Source organism: Trachurus japonicus, chromosome 19, assembly GCF_045865225.1.
Source record: "Trachurus japonicus isolate A0001 chromosome 19, Traja_1.0".
NCBI lineage: Eukaryota > Metazoa > Chordata > Actinopteri > Carangiformes > Carangidae > Trachurus > Trachurus japonicus.
The window spans coordinates 7,364,654-7,379,734 of record NC_140925.1 but is presented as its reverse complement, the minus strand read 5'-3'; the positions used below and the strand labels follow the sequence as shown (position 1 = coordinate 7,379,734).

The following is a 15,081-nucleotide window of genomic DNA, read 5'->3' as shown; positions in this document are numbered from 1 at the left end:
CCCATATAATTTACTTCATTGTTCATCTTCATCCTCAGGGAGAAGGAAATCTTCCACAATGAGCATCTCCAAAAGTCATTGCGGGGGAAAAGACAACCCACTGATGCAGTACGTCCTCAATCATTCAATGAGGGAGCATCCGGTTCTGACAAAACTCAGGCTGGTAAGGATATCCGGAATAATGCTGCCCTAACACATAATCATGTTTCATAGTGTAATTTGTCAAAGTAATGCAACTGGTTTCCATATGTTGCTTACAGAGGACAATGGAAGACTCCTGGAACATCATGATGGTCGCCTGTGAGCAGTCGCAGTTCATGGCAAATCTGGCCAAACTAATAAACGCCAAGAAAGCGTTAGAGATCGGTAAGGATGTTAGATTAGGTTATATTAGGACCATGTACAGATGTAAAAATCTGATTAGAAACCTACTTGCATGTGGATGTGGGCAAGAAACCGGTTTCTCCACGATAAATCTAACTGGGAAAGTCAGGTTTCTCTATCCCTAGATCAGAAGCCAACAGTAAAAGTGTCCATTATGTCTGTTGCCTTTTCATTTGCAGGGGTATATACAGGTTACAACACACTTAACATTGCACTGTCTTTGCCCCACGATGGAGTTGTCGTGGCATGTGACATCAGTGAAGACCAACATTGGAAAACCCTTCTGGAAAGAGGTACAATTCACATTAATGATTCACTGTCAAAGCAGTGTTAATGTTGTGGGTTTTGATATATGACATGTAATACTGCTGTATTATTCCCATACTACAAAGCACTGATCACTGCAGAGGATTTTCATGCTCCACAGGTAATAGACATGCTGCCGGAGTTCTGTTTGACACAAGTTTGTCTATCTGCATGTGGATTGTTTTGAAAGATTAAAACAAAAACAGCTATTATATCAGTCAGAGTTAACTTACAGCACACCACAAAACAATTACCAACTCAAATAACCAACAACAATTGTGCCAAGCTGGGCAGTCACAATATCAGATTTTCACTGCATGTTAACGAATCAAATATGAGGAGTCTTTAACCATATCTGTACAAAAGTGCACAAAAAAAGACAGACACTGCACTCTTTTACTTAATATTTTTTTCTTTCTTTCCTGACAGGTTGGAGTCGAGCAAAAAATTGATCTACGCCTACAGCCTGCGGTGAAAACTCTTGGTAGGGTAATGCATCTCTGTTCTTAACTCACTGTTCTTAATTTGACAGGTGTACAATTTTGTGATGTCAAAGTTAAAGCCTCTCAGGCGGCTTGTGCCTTAATTTTCCAGAAATAATAGTCATCTTAGTGGGATTAAAGGTATTTTACCACCACAACTGCTCTAATCTCTCTGGGGTTGTTGTACTGTCAGTGACATAGCTAGAGGTTTAACGTTTATAGGCCTTTAACCTGTCAAACTTAGTCTATTTCATGCAGAAATCACCTAAAGATCACAAATGGTCACTGTATCAGTAGTTAAAGAGGTTTTTGATCCCATAAAGTTTAAATTTCTATAGCTCAGATAGTTATAGTAAAAAGTTTAATTTTTCACCATGTGAAATTTCACCTGAAGTCACTTTGTCATTATCAGTAATCATCTCTCTAATATCAAAATGACAGGGTCCATTCATAGCAACCATGTACTTTAAAATGAAGTTGTGCCAGCAAGGACATGCAGTCAGTTTGTCAGTAATTTAAGCAGGTCAGCTGAACCTATTCAGGTGAATTACTGTCTGCTACTAAATAACACAAGGACACACTATGATTAGCTCAACGTACAAATTATACAGCTACAATCAGAGGGGGTCAAAAGGGAACCCAATGCAGTATGCAGTAGTCTTGTATAAATTAACACTGTCAAAGAAATGTACTGTAGCTGTGTAGTCTGAAATGTAGTTGAGTGGAAGTATAAAGCAGCATAAATACTTTTAGAGTAAATGTACTCGATTACTGTCTTAAACACACATAATCTGTGATAAAGTGGCCAACAGGGAAACATTCCTGAGTGAAAACCAACAGAGCTACTCAAAAGTTGCTCTGAATACATTATCAACACGTACCTCAACATCAACCAATCCTTCACTGTCTCACTGGCAGTGACAAAGCACAAATGTTTGCTTCAATGACTGTTAGCATGAATATATCAAAATCTAATTCAAAAATTCAGGAAAAAAAACCACTTCACTAAAGCTGTTGCCAAAAATATTTAAAGCTGAACACGACTAAAATGGAGAAATACTGCTTTTTTATAGTTTCTTTGGTAATGGGTTAAAATGATGGATCATTTAGAGTGAAACTATTTTACTACATTTGCATTCAGAATCTGAGAGGGTCTCTTCAAATGTAGCATCTAGCAGTGGGGATTCTTTTTATTGGCAGGAGACAGATGTTTGGTAACAGCTATTGCACATGATGTCATCTCAAGTATAATTTTCTCTTTTCTTTCCTATTCTTTCTTTCAGATGATCTCCTTGCTGCTGGCCAGGCTGAAACATTCGACTTTGTCTTCATCGATGCAGATAAAGTGAACTATGACAACTATTATGAAAAGTCTCTGCAGCTGTTGAGAAAGGGAGGCCTCATTGCTATTGACAATGTAAGGCCTTTTTTTTTTTTTACCAAAGACAAGTGTGACTTCTAGCAGTATCAAACAGCTAATCCTATGAAACACATTTTTCCTGCAGGTGCTGAGGGCTGGGATGGTGCTGAATCCATCTCCTGGTGATGCAGACACTGTAGCCGTCGACAAACTGAACAAGAAGCTGCACAGAGATACTCGGGTCAGCCTGAGCATGCTCACAGTGGGAGATGGGCTCACACTTGCTATCAAACTGTAGGAAAAGTGCCTGATAAGTGCAATTATTAGAGCTTTGCAAAGTAACACTTGCAGAGTTCACAAATCTGCATAATTTTGTAACCACAGCTTCTGCTTAACAGAGAATGACACAGGACGGACATGAAGCACAAATAATGAAGTGAAACTAAAATGCCAGTTTGGTCTGATTATGACATACAGCAGACAGACAGCAGACTTGAGTCAAGTGCTGCAAGCCCCACACCTCAGCAGCCCAGCTGTAAGTGTCCCAGCCCCCTGCAGGAATACTCTGTCCTCCCCTGCTGTCCAGACTGTCAGTAACCAGCAGCAGCAGGCAAAGAGCCAGGACTGCCTGGAAACCAGCAGAGGGTTTATCAGAAAACAACTTATCTGCCAGGTAGAATAGGTAAAATGGGAGATGTAATTTAGAAAACAGCAATTTCTCCAACTCTTGTTCTCTGTGATTATAAACACTACTTTCTTCACAGAGGATAAACTGGAGCACACATGCAATGGAACTGTTGCAACGGTTTGTGTCTCTGAAAATTATACCGTTCACTGTTAAGTAGTACCAAAGAAAGAGTATTAAAACGCATCAAGAACCTGTCGTGGCTCCATAACCCCCTCTAGTGGTCATTTCTGTGCATTCTCATGTTTATGTATTGAGAGTACAGTAAGGTACATTTTATACAGATAATTAAAAGACTTTAGACGTTTTACTCTAGAATCAAGGTAAAATATGAATGGTATATACATTTAAAAAGTTATTAGAAAGTATAGATTTACAAACACTACACTGTCTGCTCTAATCAAATTATAGACGTGTATTCAAACACTTTGTTAACATTTACGAGAAAGACGCCTTACTTTCAGTCTTCGATTTTTTATTTCAAGTGATGCAAATGGAGGCAAAACTATCATTGTTGCATTCACATTTTTGTTCAGTGTATTTTACAATTGGTGTATGTCAACAAAAGAAATAAACAGAAATTGATTAAACAGAAACAGTAGTGGTATCAGTTGTAGTACATCATCTTGGAACATGCACTATGACTAGCACTGCGAATAATTACATTATAAGTTGAATGATATGGTGGCAGAGATTTAAGTACATACTAGTTATGGTGCAGCTACTAAGTAATATCAGTGAAATATGCAGATGAAATCGATAGTGCTTGCATAAATATATGAGAATAGTCTAACTTCTGCCACAGACAAATATTTTATATGTGCATTCAATAGAGCATTTTCTTTTCAGTAAATACTACTGTAAATTACTAATTGTACTGTTGCTGCTAATTGGTGCTTATTTTCACCTCCTGTTAAATGATACCAGTCTGAGCTATATGTTATTCAACAGTTCAAAACCCACACACTTCACAAGTATTGTCACAGGTCACATCTGGCAACATTTAAATAAACTGACATTAATTTCATGATTACACTTTTACCATAACCATTGATCCCAGTAGAGTTAGCTCTGTCCAGTTAACTGATCTGAATTTTGTTCCCATTGGGGCCTAATATCAAACACACACAATTTCCAAATCTCTGAAATCTAAATCATATGATACGTTTATTACATTTTCGGGCATTATACATTAAATGCTGGAGTTGTTGAAATGCCCTCATGTCTTCCTTCTTGTAAATTTACAGATTACCCACAAAATTCTCAGCAACTAAACTCAGCTCCATCCTTTACTTTTGGCAGCCAACAATACAGTGTAATCGCTTTGCTCAGCTGGAAAAAAAGACAATGCATTGTCCAGTAACATTTCCTGACATCTTCCAATGAAAAGTGACATGCCTTTGCACGCAGCTATGAGTCTTAACAGTGGGCGTCCGTTTTATAGCCCTATCATGAGGGCTGCCGCTGATCATATGACTCTCGTTTTCCACATGACTAACCGAATTTTTAGGCTTGACTGAAGTCGGAATTCACTCAATCGCTCTCCCAAACCCAAAAGACGATCCTCGCAACACGCAACTCTGAGGTGAGTGGGTTTTGTCGTGCAGCTGTTTACAGGTGGAAGTGGGTTTAATTTCTTGAATCGGGTCTTTGCTGTGCAACGTATTTTTGGATGAATCTGTCGGGGTCCTCGGGTTCATCAACTGTTTATTTCATCACCTTTTTCGGCATGTGTGGTCATAGTATAGTAGTTGCACTGCTTGTTTTATATTTTCCTCGAAGTCGTGGTGCTCGACACACTGGCAGTCACATGATAGTTGTATCCAGACTCTTAAACTCGCACTGTACCGACGTGAACGCATCACAAAGTCTCCGCAGGTTGGTGATATCGCCCTGGTTTCGGAGCGTCGCCTTTACTTGTGGTATTACGGTTTAGTCCTCAGCCAACAAGGAAGTGCTTCAGCTTGAATCACTGTAATCGTGTGTGGGGTCACATTTGGAATGAAAGTCATGGCTTTTCGCAGTGTTTCCAAAGAGGCACTGGCTGGATCTATCACGCTGGGAGCCGTGTTTGTCACCGGCTATTTCTTAGGTGAGAAGGCGTCGTTTACAAGCTTTTGTTTTTATTCATAGCAACTAGTTCATTCACCTTTCACCAACAGAGTGTGTTGGGTGAATTGCATCAGCAGAGGGCAGTAAGGGATCAGTTGGGTGTTTTCTTTTTCCCCCCATTGTTTTAACTCTATAAGAGTGGTTTTATATGCAGATTTGTTTTAATACAGTCTTATGACCTGGTCTATGATCTGGTCCTATGACAGGATTTCATTTTTAAAAACTGCTTTGAAGTGAAAATCCAGCCCGTTAAGTAGTAGGTTTTAGACTGTGAGTTCATGTGGTCTGGATCATGGGGGGAAAGTGAATTCAGTAACCTTTGAATATTTGTGTTTCATGTTTTGAGTTTTCTACAAAATCTAGCATAAATTCTAATAATTGCAACTGGCCAATATTTATCCTCATTTGAACTACAGTAATATACCACTTTTTGAGCCCATCTTTATAACTATGCTATAAGGATTATAAACAAAGGTTTATGGTAACAAATCAATACCGGGAGTGCCCTGCAGTTGAGTCAACAAAGAACCATTATGAGCTTAGATTACATAACACACCAGTATGGAGTGAAATCCTGTGTTTTATCAGTAGAAAAAAAGAACTCATCTTGAATTCACATGAATTAAATCAAGTTTAACTAAAAAAGGAGTCCGGAGATGTTTGACGCAGGTTTAGATAAACAGAATTGTTCGGTTCAAAGTCCCCTTCCAGATTTTATTTACCCTCATAACAGTAATTGCAAAACTATGAAGGCTTAAAACAAAATGTAAATATCCACTGCAAAGTCCCATAGTGGGTATAAAAACACTAGTGCTACTACTCAGTGAATGCTGCAATCATATAGTGCACATGCAAACCACTAAAATAGGGACACTTGTGTCACTTGTCAGTCCAGATTGATTCAATCCCAATCTCTCAAAATAGGAATAGTTTCTTTGTCTGTATACATTACTTCTGCTGCAATGATTGCATTTACTCACTGAAGTCATTAAAGTTTGATCTTATCTAATCCCCAAATTACATTAAGTACACCAGCCAGACTTCAGTTCCTTGAGAGATGTATAAACTGGATGGTAGGTTTCATGACATCATAATGCTCTTAAGGCCCATATAATTTACTTCATTGTTCATCTTCATCCTCATCCTCAGGGAGAAGGAAATCTTCCACAATGAGCATCTCCAAAAGCCATGGCGGGGGAAAAGACAACCCACTGATGCAGTACGTCCTCAATCATTCCATGAGGGAGCATCCGGTTCTGACAAAACTCAGGCTGGTAAGGATATCCGGAATAATGCTGCCCTAACACATAATCATGTTTCACAGTGTAATTTGTTTAAAGTAATGCAACTGGTTTCCATATGTTGCTTACAGAGGACAATGGAAGACTCCTGGAACATCATGATGGTCGCCTGTGAGCAGTCACAGTTCATGGCAAATCTGGCCAAACTAATAAACACCAAGAAAGCGTTAGAGATCGGTAAGGATGTAAGATTTAACATCACATCCAGCATGCACATACAGTAGATCCTGGTTTAGATTCCACAAATCTTTACTCAGTCTTAATTTATCATATCTTAAATGTTTTACTACATGAATCAGTGATGCAAAATACTGCAGGTTGTTCCTTACAATGCAAGTTTTATGAGTAGATTGGTCCAGTGTTCAGGTATTGGATATCTGTTACAGTTTTAGAAAGGCTTTTTAATCTACTCTTGTCACTTTACATCTTTTTTTACAGTCAGGTTTGATTCACCGATACACTACCATACCAGTCATGATGCCTCTACATTTTGTCTGTTTTTGTCAGTTTTATACTTTGCTCCTGAAGTAATATTTACTTTTTACAGCATTTTTAATTTTGAAATGTCAAATGCATTTTCTTACATAGAGGTAACATCACTTCACCACTATCTATTACTGCAGTAGTTTAGTCTACATCGGGATCATGTACAGATGGTAAAAAGCTGATTAGAAACCTACTTGTATGTGTGGGCAAGAAACTGGTTTCTCCACAACAAGGAAAGCCAGGTTTCTCTACCCTAGATCAGAGGCCAACAGTAAAAGTGTCCATTCTGTCCTTTCTATTGTCATCCATCATGTTGATTTTGTTGCCGTCTCATTTGCAGGGGTATATACAGGTTACAACACACTGAACATTGCACTGTCTTTGCCCCACGATGGAGTTGTCGTGGCATGTGACATCAGTGAAGAGTACACCAACATTGGAAAACCCTTCTGGAAAGAGGTACAATTCACATTAATGATTCACTGTCAAAGCAGTGTTAATGTTGTGGGTTTTGATACATGACATATAATACTGCTGTATTATTCCCATACTGCAAAGCACTGATCACTGCAGAGGATTTTCATGCTCCACAGGTAATAGACATGCTGCCGGAGTTCTGTTGTGCATCTGCATGTGGATTCTTTTGCGTGATATTAACAAAAACAACTATTATACCAGTCCACTGAAGGTTACAGCACACCACAAAACAATTACCAACAACTATTGTGTCAAGGAAGTCACAATATCAGATTTTAACTACATGTTAGTAAGTCAATACGAGTATGAGCAGAGAGTCTGTAACCATATCTACAAAAGTGCACAAAAAGACAGACACTGCACTCTTTTACTTAAAATTATGTTCTTTTCATTTTTTTCTGACAGGCTGGAGTCGAGCAAAAAATTGATCTACGCCTACAGCCTGCGGTGAAAACTCTCGGTAGGGTAATGCATCTCTGTTCTTAACTCACTGTTCTTAATTTGACAGGTGTACAAGTTTGTGATTTGGAAGTTAAAGCCTCCCAGGCGGGTTGTGTCTTATTTTTCCAGAAATAATACTCATCTCAGTGCGATTAAAGGTATTTTACCACCACAACTGTTCAAATCTCTCTTGGGTCGTTGATGCACTGTCACTGGCATAGCTGGAGGTTTAACATTTATAGGCTTTTAAATCAGTCTCCATTTCATGTAGAAACAACCTAAAGACCACAAGAGGTCACTATATCAGTAGTTAAAAACAGGTTTTTGACGACATAAAGTTCAAATTTCTACAGCTCGGATCTGTATTTGTCAACATAAAAAATAATAATAAATGTTATAAACATGTTAATTTTATCTCAAGTCACTATGAGATTACTGTTGATGACAAACTAATAGCAACCATGTACTGTAAAATACACAGGCACAAGATGTGCCAGCAAGGACATGTAGTCAGTAATTTACTAATATAATTAAATTACTGTCTGCTACTAAATAATACTTTGATATTGACCAAAATGTTACATACAGTGTCAAAGGTTTGGATCAATACCTGAATTCCGATTTTCCTCTCAGAAAAAATCCAGTTCCTGCTTGTCCCTCCATCCTATGATCATATCTGTAAAAATGTAAAGGTGAATTAAGAAATAGCTTACAGTAAGTAAGTTACTATTATTTAGATATTTTGGCTGGGAGTGTAATGATACAGGTACAATCAGAGGGGGTCAACTTTTCCTTCAGGACAGATCTTGTTTGGGTAAACAAGAATGAAAATGTAATTGATTGGAAGTAGCATAAGGATAGTTCAATGGTTGGAAAAAATGTACTAAATGACTGTCCTAATAACATATTAATTTTAGGTGTTAGCTGGCAAACAGGGTAAAACATGAATTCCTCAGTGAAAACCAGCAGAGCTACTCAAATGTCTGTAGAAGTGGAATAAATACACCATATTATCAACAACACGTACCTCGACAACAAGAAATCCTTCACTGTCTCACTGAGGGTGAATAAGCACAAAAATATTTGCAAAAATTCAAGCTAGCACTGAAAATGGCAGGGCGCGCTAACAGCCACTTGAGGTAAAAGTTAGAAACTAGCTAACAACATTAGCATTCATTCACATTCATACGTGTCACAATCTAATTCAGAAACTATGGAGATAAGATAGTACAGTATTCAAGAGAACAAACAATTAGCTAATGTTAGGTTACTGTACTTACATTTACAAACTTCTTCACGACGCTGGGTGGCAGACAACAGGTTGAATGCGGGAATCGCTCTGGCGTTGACCAAGAAGTGGTATGGTTCACTTTAGGGGTGCCCGGAAATACTTAAAAAAGACACTTCAGGGCATGGACATGAGCGATATATTGTAATATTTACAACTACAGGAAGGAGAGGGAGATATTTAGGTTTCGCCCTTCAAACGATCGGTTTTTTTTATATATATATCTAATGTCCAATGTGTAATGTGGAGAGTCAAACTCCCCTACACCACTACCCCGTAAATCTAACCCATTTTTTACGCTAAAAGCCGGAGTGAGCGTAACGACGTTTGGGGACGTCAGGTGTTATAAATCGTGGTGAAGAGGACTAATTAGCCCTAACGATTTTACATTATAACCTGTTTTATTCAATTTAATTTATTTAAGCATTGATTAAGCATGATTTCAAGATCCTTGCTAAAACCTTACATTTTGTACCAGTCATGAAATTACATAATACTCTCTGTGTACATTATATAGGCCTATGCTCGCCTCTACATGTAGGCACATTTCACATTTGCACAAATTATAAGCACATTGTTTATCCATAGTGTTGAAGTGCATATTACCCTCTATATCACAAAAAAACAGCATCCATATCATCCAAACATCACAGAAAAACCTTTGCATTTGCTTATTGTTGAACTCATAAAGCTGCTCTCAAGCTGACATATTTTTCCTGTCGGGACCAAAAATATTTCTAATCACTGACTCTTTTGTTAGCGTGGAGATATAAAAAAAAATCCAATTCATATGTTCAGAAAAAAGACATCACTTCACTAAGCAGTTCTCTAAAATTTATGGAGACACATCAGCTATAAAACCGATGCAGTGTCACATTTAGCTACAACATAAAATTCTTTGAGAAATACTGCTTTTTTATAGTTTCTTTTGGTAATGGGTTAAAATGATGGATCATTTAGAGTGAAACTATTTTACTAGGCTACATTTGCATTCAAAATCTGAGAGGGTCTCTCTAAATATTTCTCATCTAGCAGTGGGGATTCTTTTTTACTAGCAGCAGACAGATGTCTTGTAACAGCTATTACGCATGATGTCATCTTTTGTATAAATTTCCCCTTTCTTTCCGCTTGTTTCTTTCAGATGATCTCCTTGCTGCTGGCCAGGCTGGAACATTTGACTTTGTCTTCATTGATGCAGATAAAGTGAACTATGACAGCTACTATGAAAAGTCTCTGCAGTTGTTGAGAAAAGGAGGCGTCATTGCTATTGACAATGTAAGGCCTTTTTTTATTTTTTTTTACCAAAGACAAGTGTGACTTCTAGCAGTATGATAACAGCTAATCCTATGCAACACATTGTCTCTGCAGGTGCTGTGGGGTGGGAAAGTGCTGAATCCATCTCCTGATGATGCAGACACTGTGGCCATCGACAAGCTAAACAAGAAGCTGCACAAAGATATTCGGGTCAGCCTGAGCATGCTCACAGTGGGAGATGGGCTCACACTTGCTACCAAACTTTAGGACAGGTGCCTTTTGAGTGCAATGATTAGTTTTACAAACTAACACTGGAAGGTGTGGGTTAGGGCACTGTAGTGTACTGAAATGTGTAAGTAGTTGAAACACACATGGCTGAACTCATGTCAATGCAGAGATCTTCAAACACTGTATTTTCAACTAATTTTAATGTCAGTTTTATTACAAAACAAACCAGTGTTTGAATGAAAGGGAGTGATTTGATTAAAAAAACTGTAGAAACAAACTGTAGATGCAGTTTCTTTTTGAGTGTGTCATTATTTAACCAAACAAGGGTCAAACCATTCTTCACACTGCCTAACTATGTACTGTATTCAAATTACAGGACAGGGTCATGGTTAATTTCAGGACTTTATTGCAAAGGTAGACGCACACAAACACACAAACTGTTTCCAGATTAGTGTCACAGTCCTGGGAAATGGAAAGAAAATGGATGATACACTCAGATAGTCTCTCACTCATGTCACACTGAGGGGGAAAAAAATCCATTTAGCATTTTCTTGCAACTTAATAGCAGCTATTTAAGGAAGTGGAGGTCTAAAACGCACCACACAGCACAATTAAGCTTCTCTAAGAAGATAAGTGAAGAGCAGCCAGTCTTGATAAGCATAACCTTGCCAATAGGCAGAACATCACTACCAAAAATAAATAAAATGTGCAAACAAAACAAAGGAGAAGGAGCTTAATTAAAAGTAGGTACTCTACTGTGCAAAATAACGGCTCAGATTTACATTCTATAGTATCACACTTGAGTAATGAAACAAGGTTCTGGTTTTTTAAACCATTCCTGACTAAGGAAGCCAACTTTCAACACCCAGAAGAGGGTTTTCTTTATGGAGAATAAATTGGCAGAGGGAGTAACTTATTAAAAAGTAGTTGTGACTGAAACATGGTTATTTATTCTAACGATGATGAAGGGAGGCTACTGGAAAGCTTTCCATCTTAACAGTGCTTGAGAACTCGGCTTGTGTTGTTGTTTTTTTTGGCTTCATCTCTTTATAATGTCTGTTGCTGACCAGACAGTAACACTCAGGTCAGATTCAGCTGATATTCCTTTTCTTCTGATGAAATGGCAGAGAAGATCCTCATGCCTCCAACTCCAGGCCCAGGCCCAGTTTGTGACCACCAGCATTGATATTCTTCCCATCCACCAGTGCGGAGAGGATGAGTTTCATACCTGACGTAAAAATGGTACACAATATAGCAAGTGAAATCAAGGTCTATGATGTTTAACAGTGTTTTTAATTATATATAAAAAAGTAGATATGGGTCTTACCAGGCCGCAGAGTCTGGGTGTATCCAATTCCTACCAAGCTGGAATTGTTCACCTTAGCCTGGAGAAAGGCATTACGTATGTAACTAGAAAGCACTGAATGAGCACATCTGGATCCAAAGCTCCATAAAAACACATAATTATAGTTGATAATCACCATTCCTGAGCCCATGACCCAATTTAACACCAAAATTCAACCAAATTTTCAGATGTCCTGCAGAAACAGAAAGGTCAATGTAACTTCTTAGGAACTTACCGATATGGAGGCACTGGAGTCTAACTGGTATTTGGCAGCGATTCCAAATCGAGTGCCGTTGCTGCCTGCTGTCCAGGCAAGATTCACAGCAGTCTCCAGTTTGTCATTGACCTTCTGGTAAATGGATCCACCAAACTCTGCACCATCATTTCTGCGGAAAAAGACAGAATAGGCTTGCATGTTAGAATCCTTCAAAAAGTTTGACCTGACAAAATACCACATGGTTGCAAAGCTATTCGTGTTTCCATGCAGTTAAGGTGCTCATCCTGTCTGCTTCAAATATTTGTTGATCCTAAAACATACACATTAGTGTGCAGCTGGAAGTCCCCAGTCTTGTAGCCAACTGCAAAGTTGCTGTGGGTCATCTTGGATTTGGCCGTGTCAAAGGTCATCTGGTAGCCAGCCAGCCAGCCCTCATAGCCAGCCACTCCTGCTCCATGGATAGTGGGACCAGCAAAATCTAGATCTACATCAACTCCAGCATTTAGGTATTCCCTTTTATAAGCTGTCTTGACTTTGCCACTCTTCTTTCTGTGAATGAAAAATGAAGAAGTGTTAGATGGGTGGTTCAGCAGGGATTTTACTTAATGATTTTTTTCAATTACAGTAAAAAACCGTCACTTACCCTGAGTTTGGTGAAAATGTAGTCTCAAAATTAAGTTTCAGCCCTTTGGTGATCTAAAAAAGAAAGTCATTCCAATGGTTACGCCTACTTTAGAAAGACATTGAAAGACGAATGAGATTTTCAGTAACATCAGGGTTTTCAATTTACCTGATCCTCAACACAGACTTCTGTTCCAAGTGTGTTTTCTGTGGTCCACTTCTCTGTGAATGTCAGCCCATATTCAGACCATTTGTACTTGGTTTCCAGGGCTCCAGTGACCTTGCTGGTGTCTATGTTGGATGAGCCGGACGTTTTGAATTCCTAAAGTGAATACAAGCAGGCATTACCTGAAAACAGTGCAGGTTGTTGTTGTATGCCATTTTCCTCTGCTTTTCTCACTAAATAACCTCATACACAGTCTTCTATTCAACAGCACTTACTTATTAAATACTTACCCTGCGTAACTGGAAATTAGCTTATAATACCTACACTACAGCAAACTCCTGTGTATTTGTAATAGCAGTTTAACTCACCACTCCGCTTGTAGACTTTGTCTTCACATCAAGCTTAACCAGTCCAAAACCTGCAGGGGACAGTGACAGCTTGGTAATGCATTTACAAACAGCCTACATGTCCTCTTTCGTTCAACAAATGTGCTCTTAGAAAAGTGCCTTTTATGTTGCTTCCAGTTACCGTATCCCTTATTGAAGATGTCCTTTGCTGATTTTCCAAGGTCTGCATATGCTGGAGGAACTGCCATTATGCCTGTCACAAATAAAAAATAAATAAATTAGTATAAATGATTACAAATGTCCATAAATGCTCTTGTGAATTGAAATTGTGGTTGTTTATCACAGGTGAGAAATATGCATATTGAAGCCCTTTAAGTGTAAAATATTGGTATTGCTTGACACCTGCACTACGGTCTCCATTACTCTGCTTCTGTAGTCACGACTCCTCATAGTCAAGGTTACACTGGAGACTGAAATACTTCACCTGTCTGCTTACAGTCTCCAGTATTCATCTTTTGATCGGCATGTAGCCTACATTAAAGTCATTTGTAAGACTAAATGTTTGATAAAGTCGCGGTTATGCGCATTGATATCAAATTTTAACTTAAATCAGAAGCGTTTCGTGTAGTTGTAGTTTGCTTTTTTGTAATGATTACTGTTCAAATAAGAATGAATCCTCGCCCATGAAAAGAAATATTATCTTCACAGTGACAGTCGGTGTATTATGAAGGAGTTTGGACACTGTGGTGGGGGGCGTTTTCTAGCAAGCAAACGGGACGCTTTGAGAGCCATCTTGCTGACATTACAACCTAATACAACATGAACAATACGACTGATTATATGGTTAGTTACTTACTAGGATTAGAGTTGGTGGTGGTGATGGTGCTGTCAACTAATGAGGTTATAAAAGACGCAGAAAAAGCGGCAGAGACAGGTGTAGGACGATATGGAGGAGACACCGCAACAAACACCCTCCTGACCTCGGCGGCGCCAGGACCCCAAAGTATGGCTGTCTATCCTGTGCCTGTCTGAAATCTGAGCGAGAGAATCATTTTATTATTTTCTACCTGGTTATTCGGTATTTTACTGTACTGTGGCAGCAACGAATTAGACTGTTTTCTTTTGCAAATATGCAAATATTTTTCTTGCAATAATCGTGCGCGACCACACGGGCAAGCGGAAGGACTACGAAATCACCATGGCAACCACTAAGCTATGATGAGTGCAACCATGGATCTATGGTGCAACTGTATATAAAAAGGTGCAACCACAGATACTCGGTGGTGCAACCATGAAAGTCTACGTGAATTTCCAGAATGAATGGGAGGAGGTTAAAAAAATAAATAAAATAAAAAATACTTTCACCTAATGACTCCATTCAAACTTTAAAATGTAGACAGAAGTATCATCTATTGGTATCTCACGTTTCGATTTCGGTTTTGTAGTTTATGATGAATCCCTGTTCAATGATCATCATGGCTATTTTTTTTAGTTTAGTTGTTTTAATCTTATTCATAATATATTGTGTAATCATTATATGTGTATTATGGTTATATTGGTTGGTTGGTTGGTTAAAGTTTC

General features: G+C 38.5%; 2 protein-coding genes and 1 pseudogene across 4 annotated transcripts; 2 read left to right on the top strand and 1 right to left on the bottom strand.

The window, feature by feature from the left end:
- On the top strand, positions 1-2,961 carry LOC146967301 (catechol O-methyltransferase domain-containing protein 1-like; annotated as a pseudogene). The gene is made up of 6 exons (XR_015034423.1): positions 1-163; positions 261-366; positions 564-677; positions 1,120-1,174; positions 2,456-2,589; positions 2,678-2,961. The product of XR_015034423.1 is annotated as a catechol O-methyltransferase domain-containing protein 1-like (transcript).
- A 1,689-nt stretch (positions 2,962-4,650) lies between these two features.
- Positions 4,651-12,015, top strand: LOC146967300 (catechol O-methyltransferase domain-containing protein 1-like). Of its 2 annotated transcripts, none has more exons than XM_085762063.1 (7): positions 4,651-4,802; positions 6,479-6,603; positions 6,702-6,807; positions 7,457-7,575; positions 7,999-8,053; positions 10,464-10,597; positions 10,691-12,015. In XM_085762063.1, the coding sequence occupies exons 2-7, from the start codon at positions 6,499-6,501 to the stop codon at positions 10,841-10,843; spliced, it is 672 nt and encodes a 223-aa protein (XP_085618189.1). In that variant the 5' UTR covers positions 4,651-4,802; positions 6,479-6,498; the 3' UTR covers positions 10,844-12,015. The 2 variants fall into 2 exon arrangements, with proteins under 2 accessions (XP_085618189.1, XP_085618188.1); XM_085762062.1 differs by lacking the exon at positions 4,651-4,802 and adding an exon at positions 5,147-5,309 and having other exon boundaries at positions 10,691-11,329.
- LOC146967299 (non-selective voltage-gated ion channel VDAC2-like) lies at positions 11,194-14,473 on the bottom strand. The gene is made up of 9 exons (XM_085762061.1): positions 14,357-14,473; positions 13,682-13,753; positions 13,522-13,571; positions 13,157-13,309; positions 13,010-13,062; positions 12,688-12,915; positions 12,385-12,535; positions 12,132-12,189; positions 11,194-12,032 (listed from the first exon to the last, which is right to left on the bottom strand). Exons 2-9 carry the CDS (start codon positions 13,746-13,748, stop codon positions 11,941-11,943), a joined length of 852 nt encoding a protein of 283 aa, XP_085618187.1. The 5' UTR covers positions 13,749-13,753; positions 14,357-14,473; the 3' UTR covers positions 11,194-11,940.
- Between the last annotated feature and the right edge of the window lie 608 nt (positions 14,474-15,081).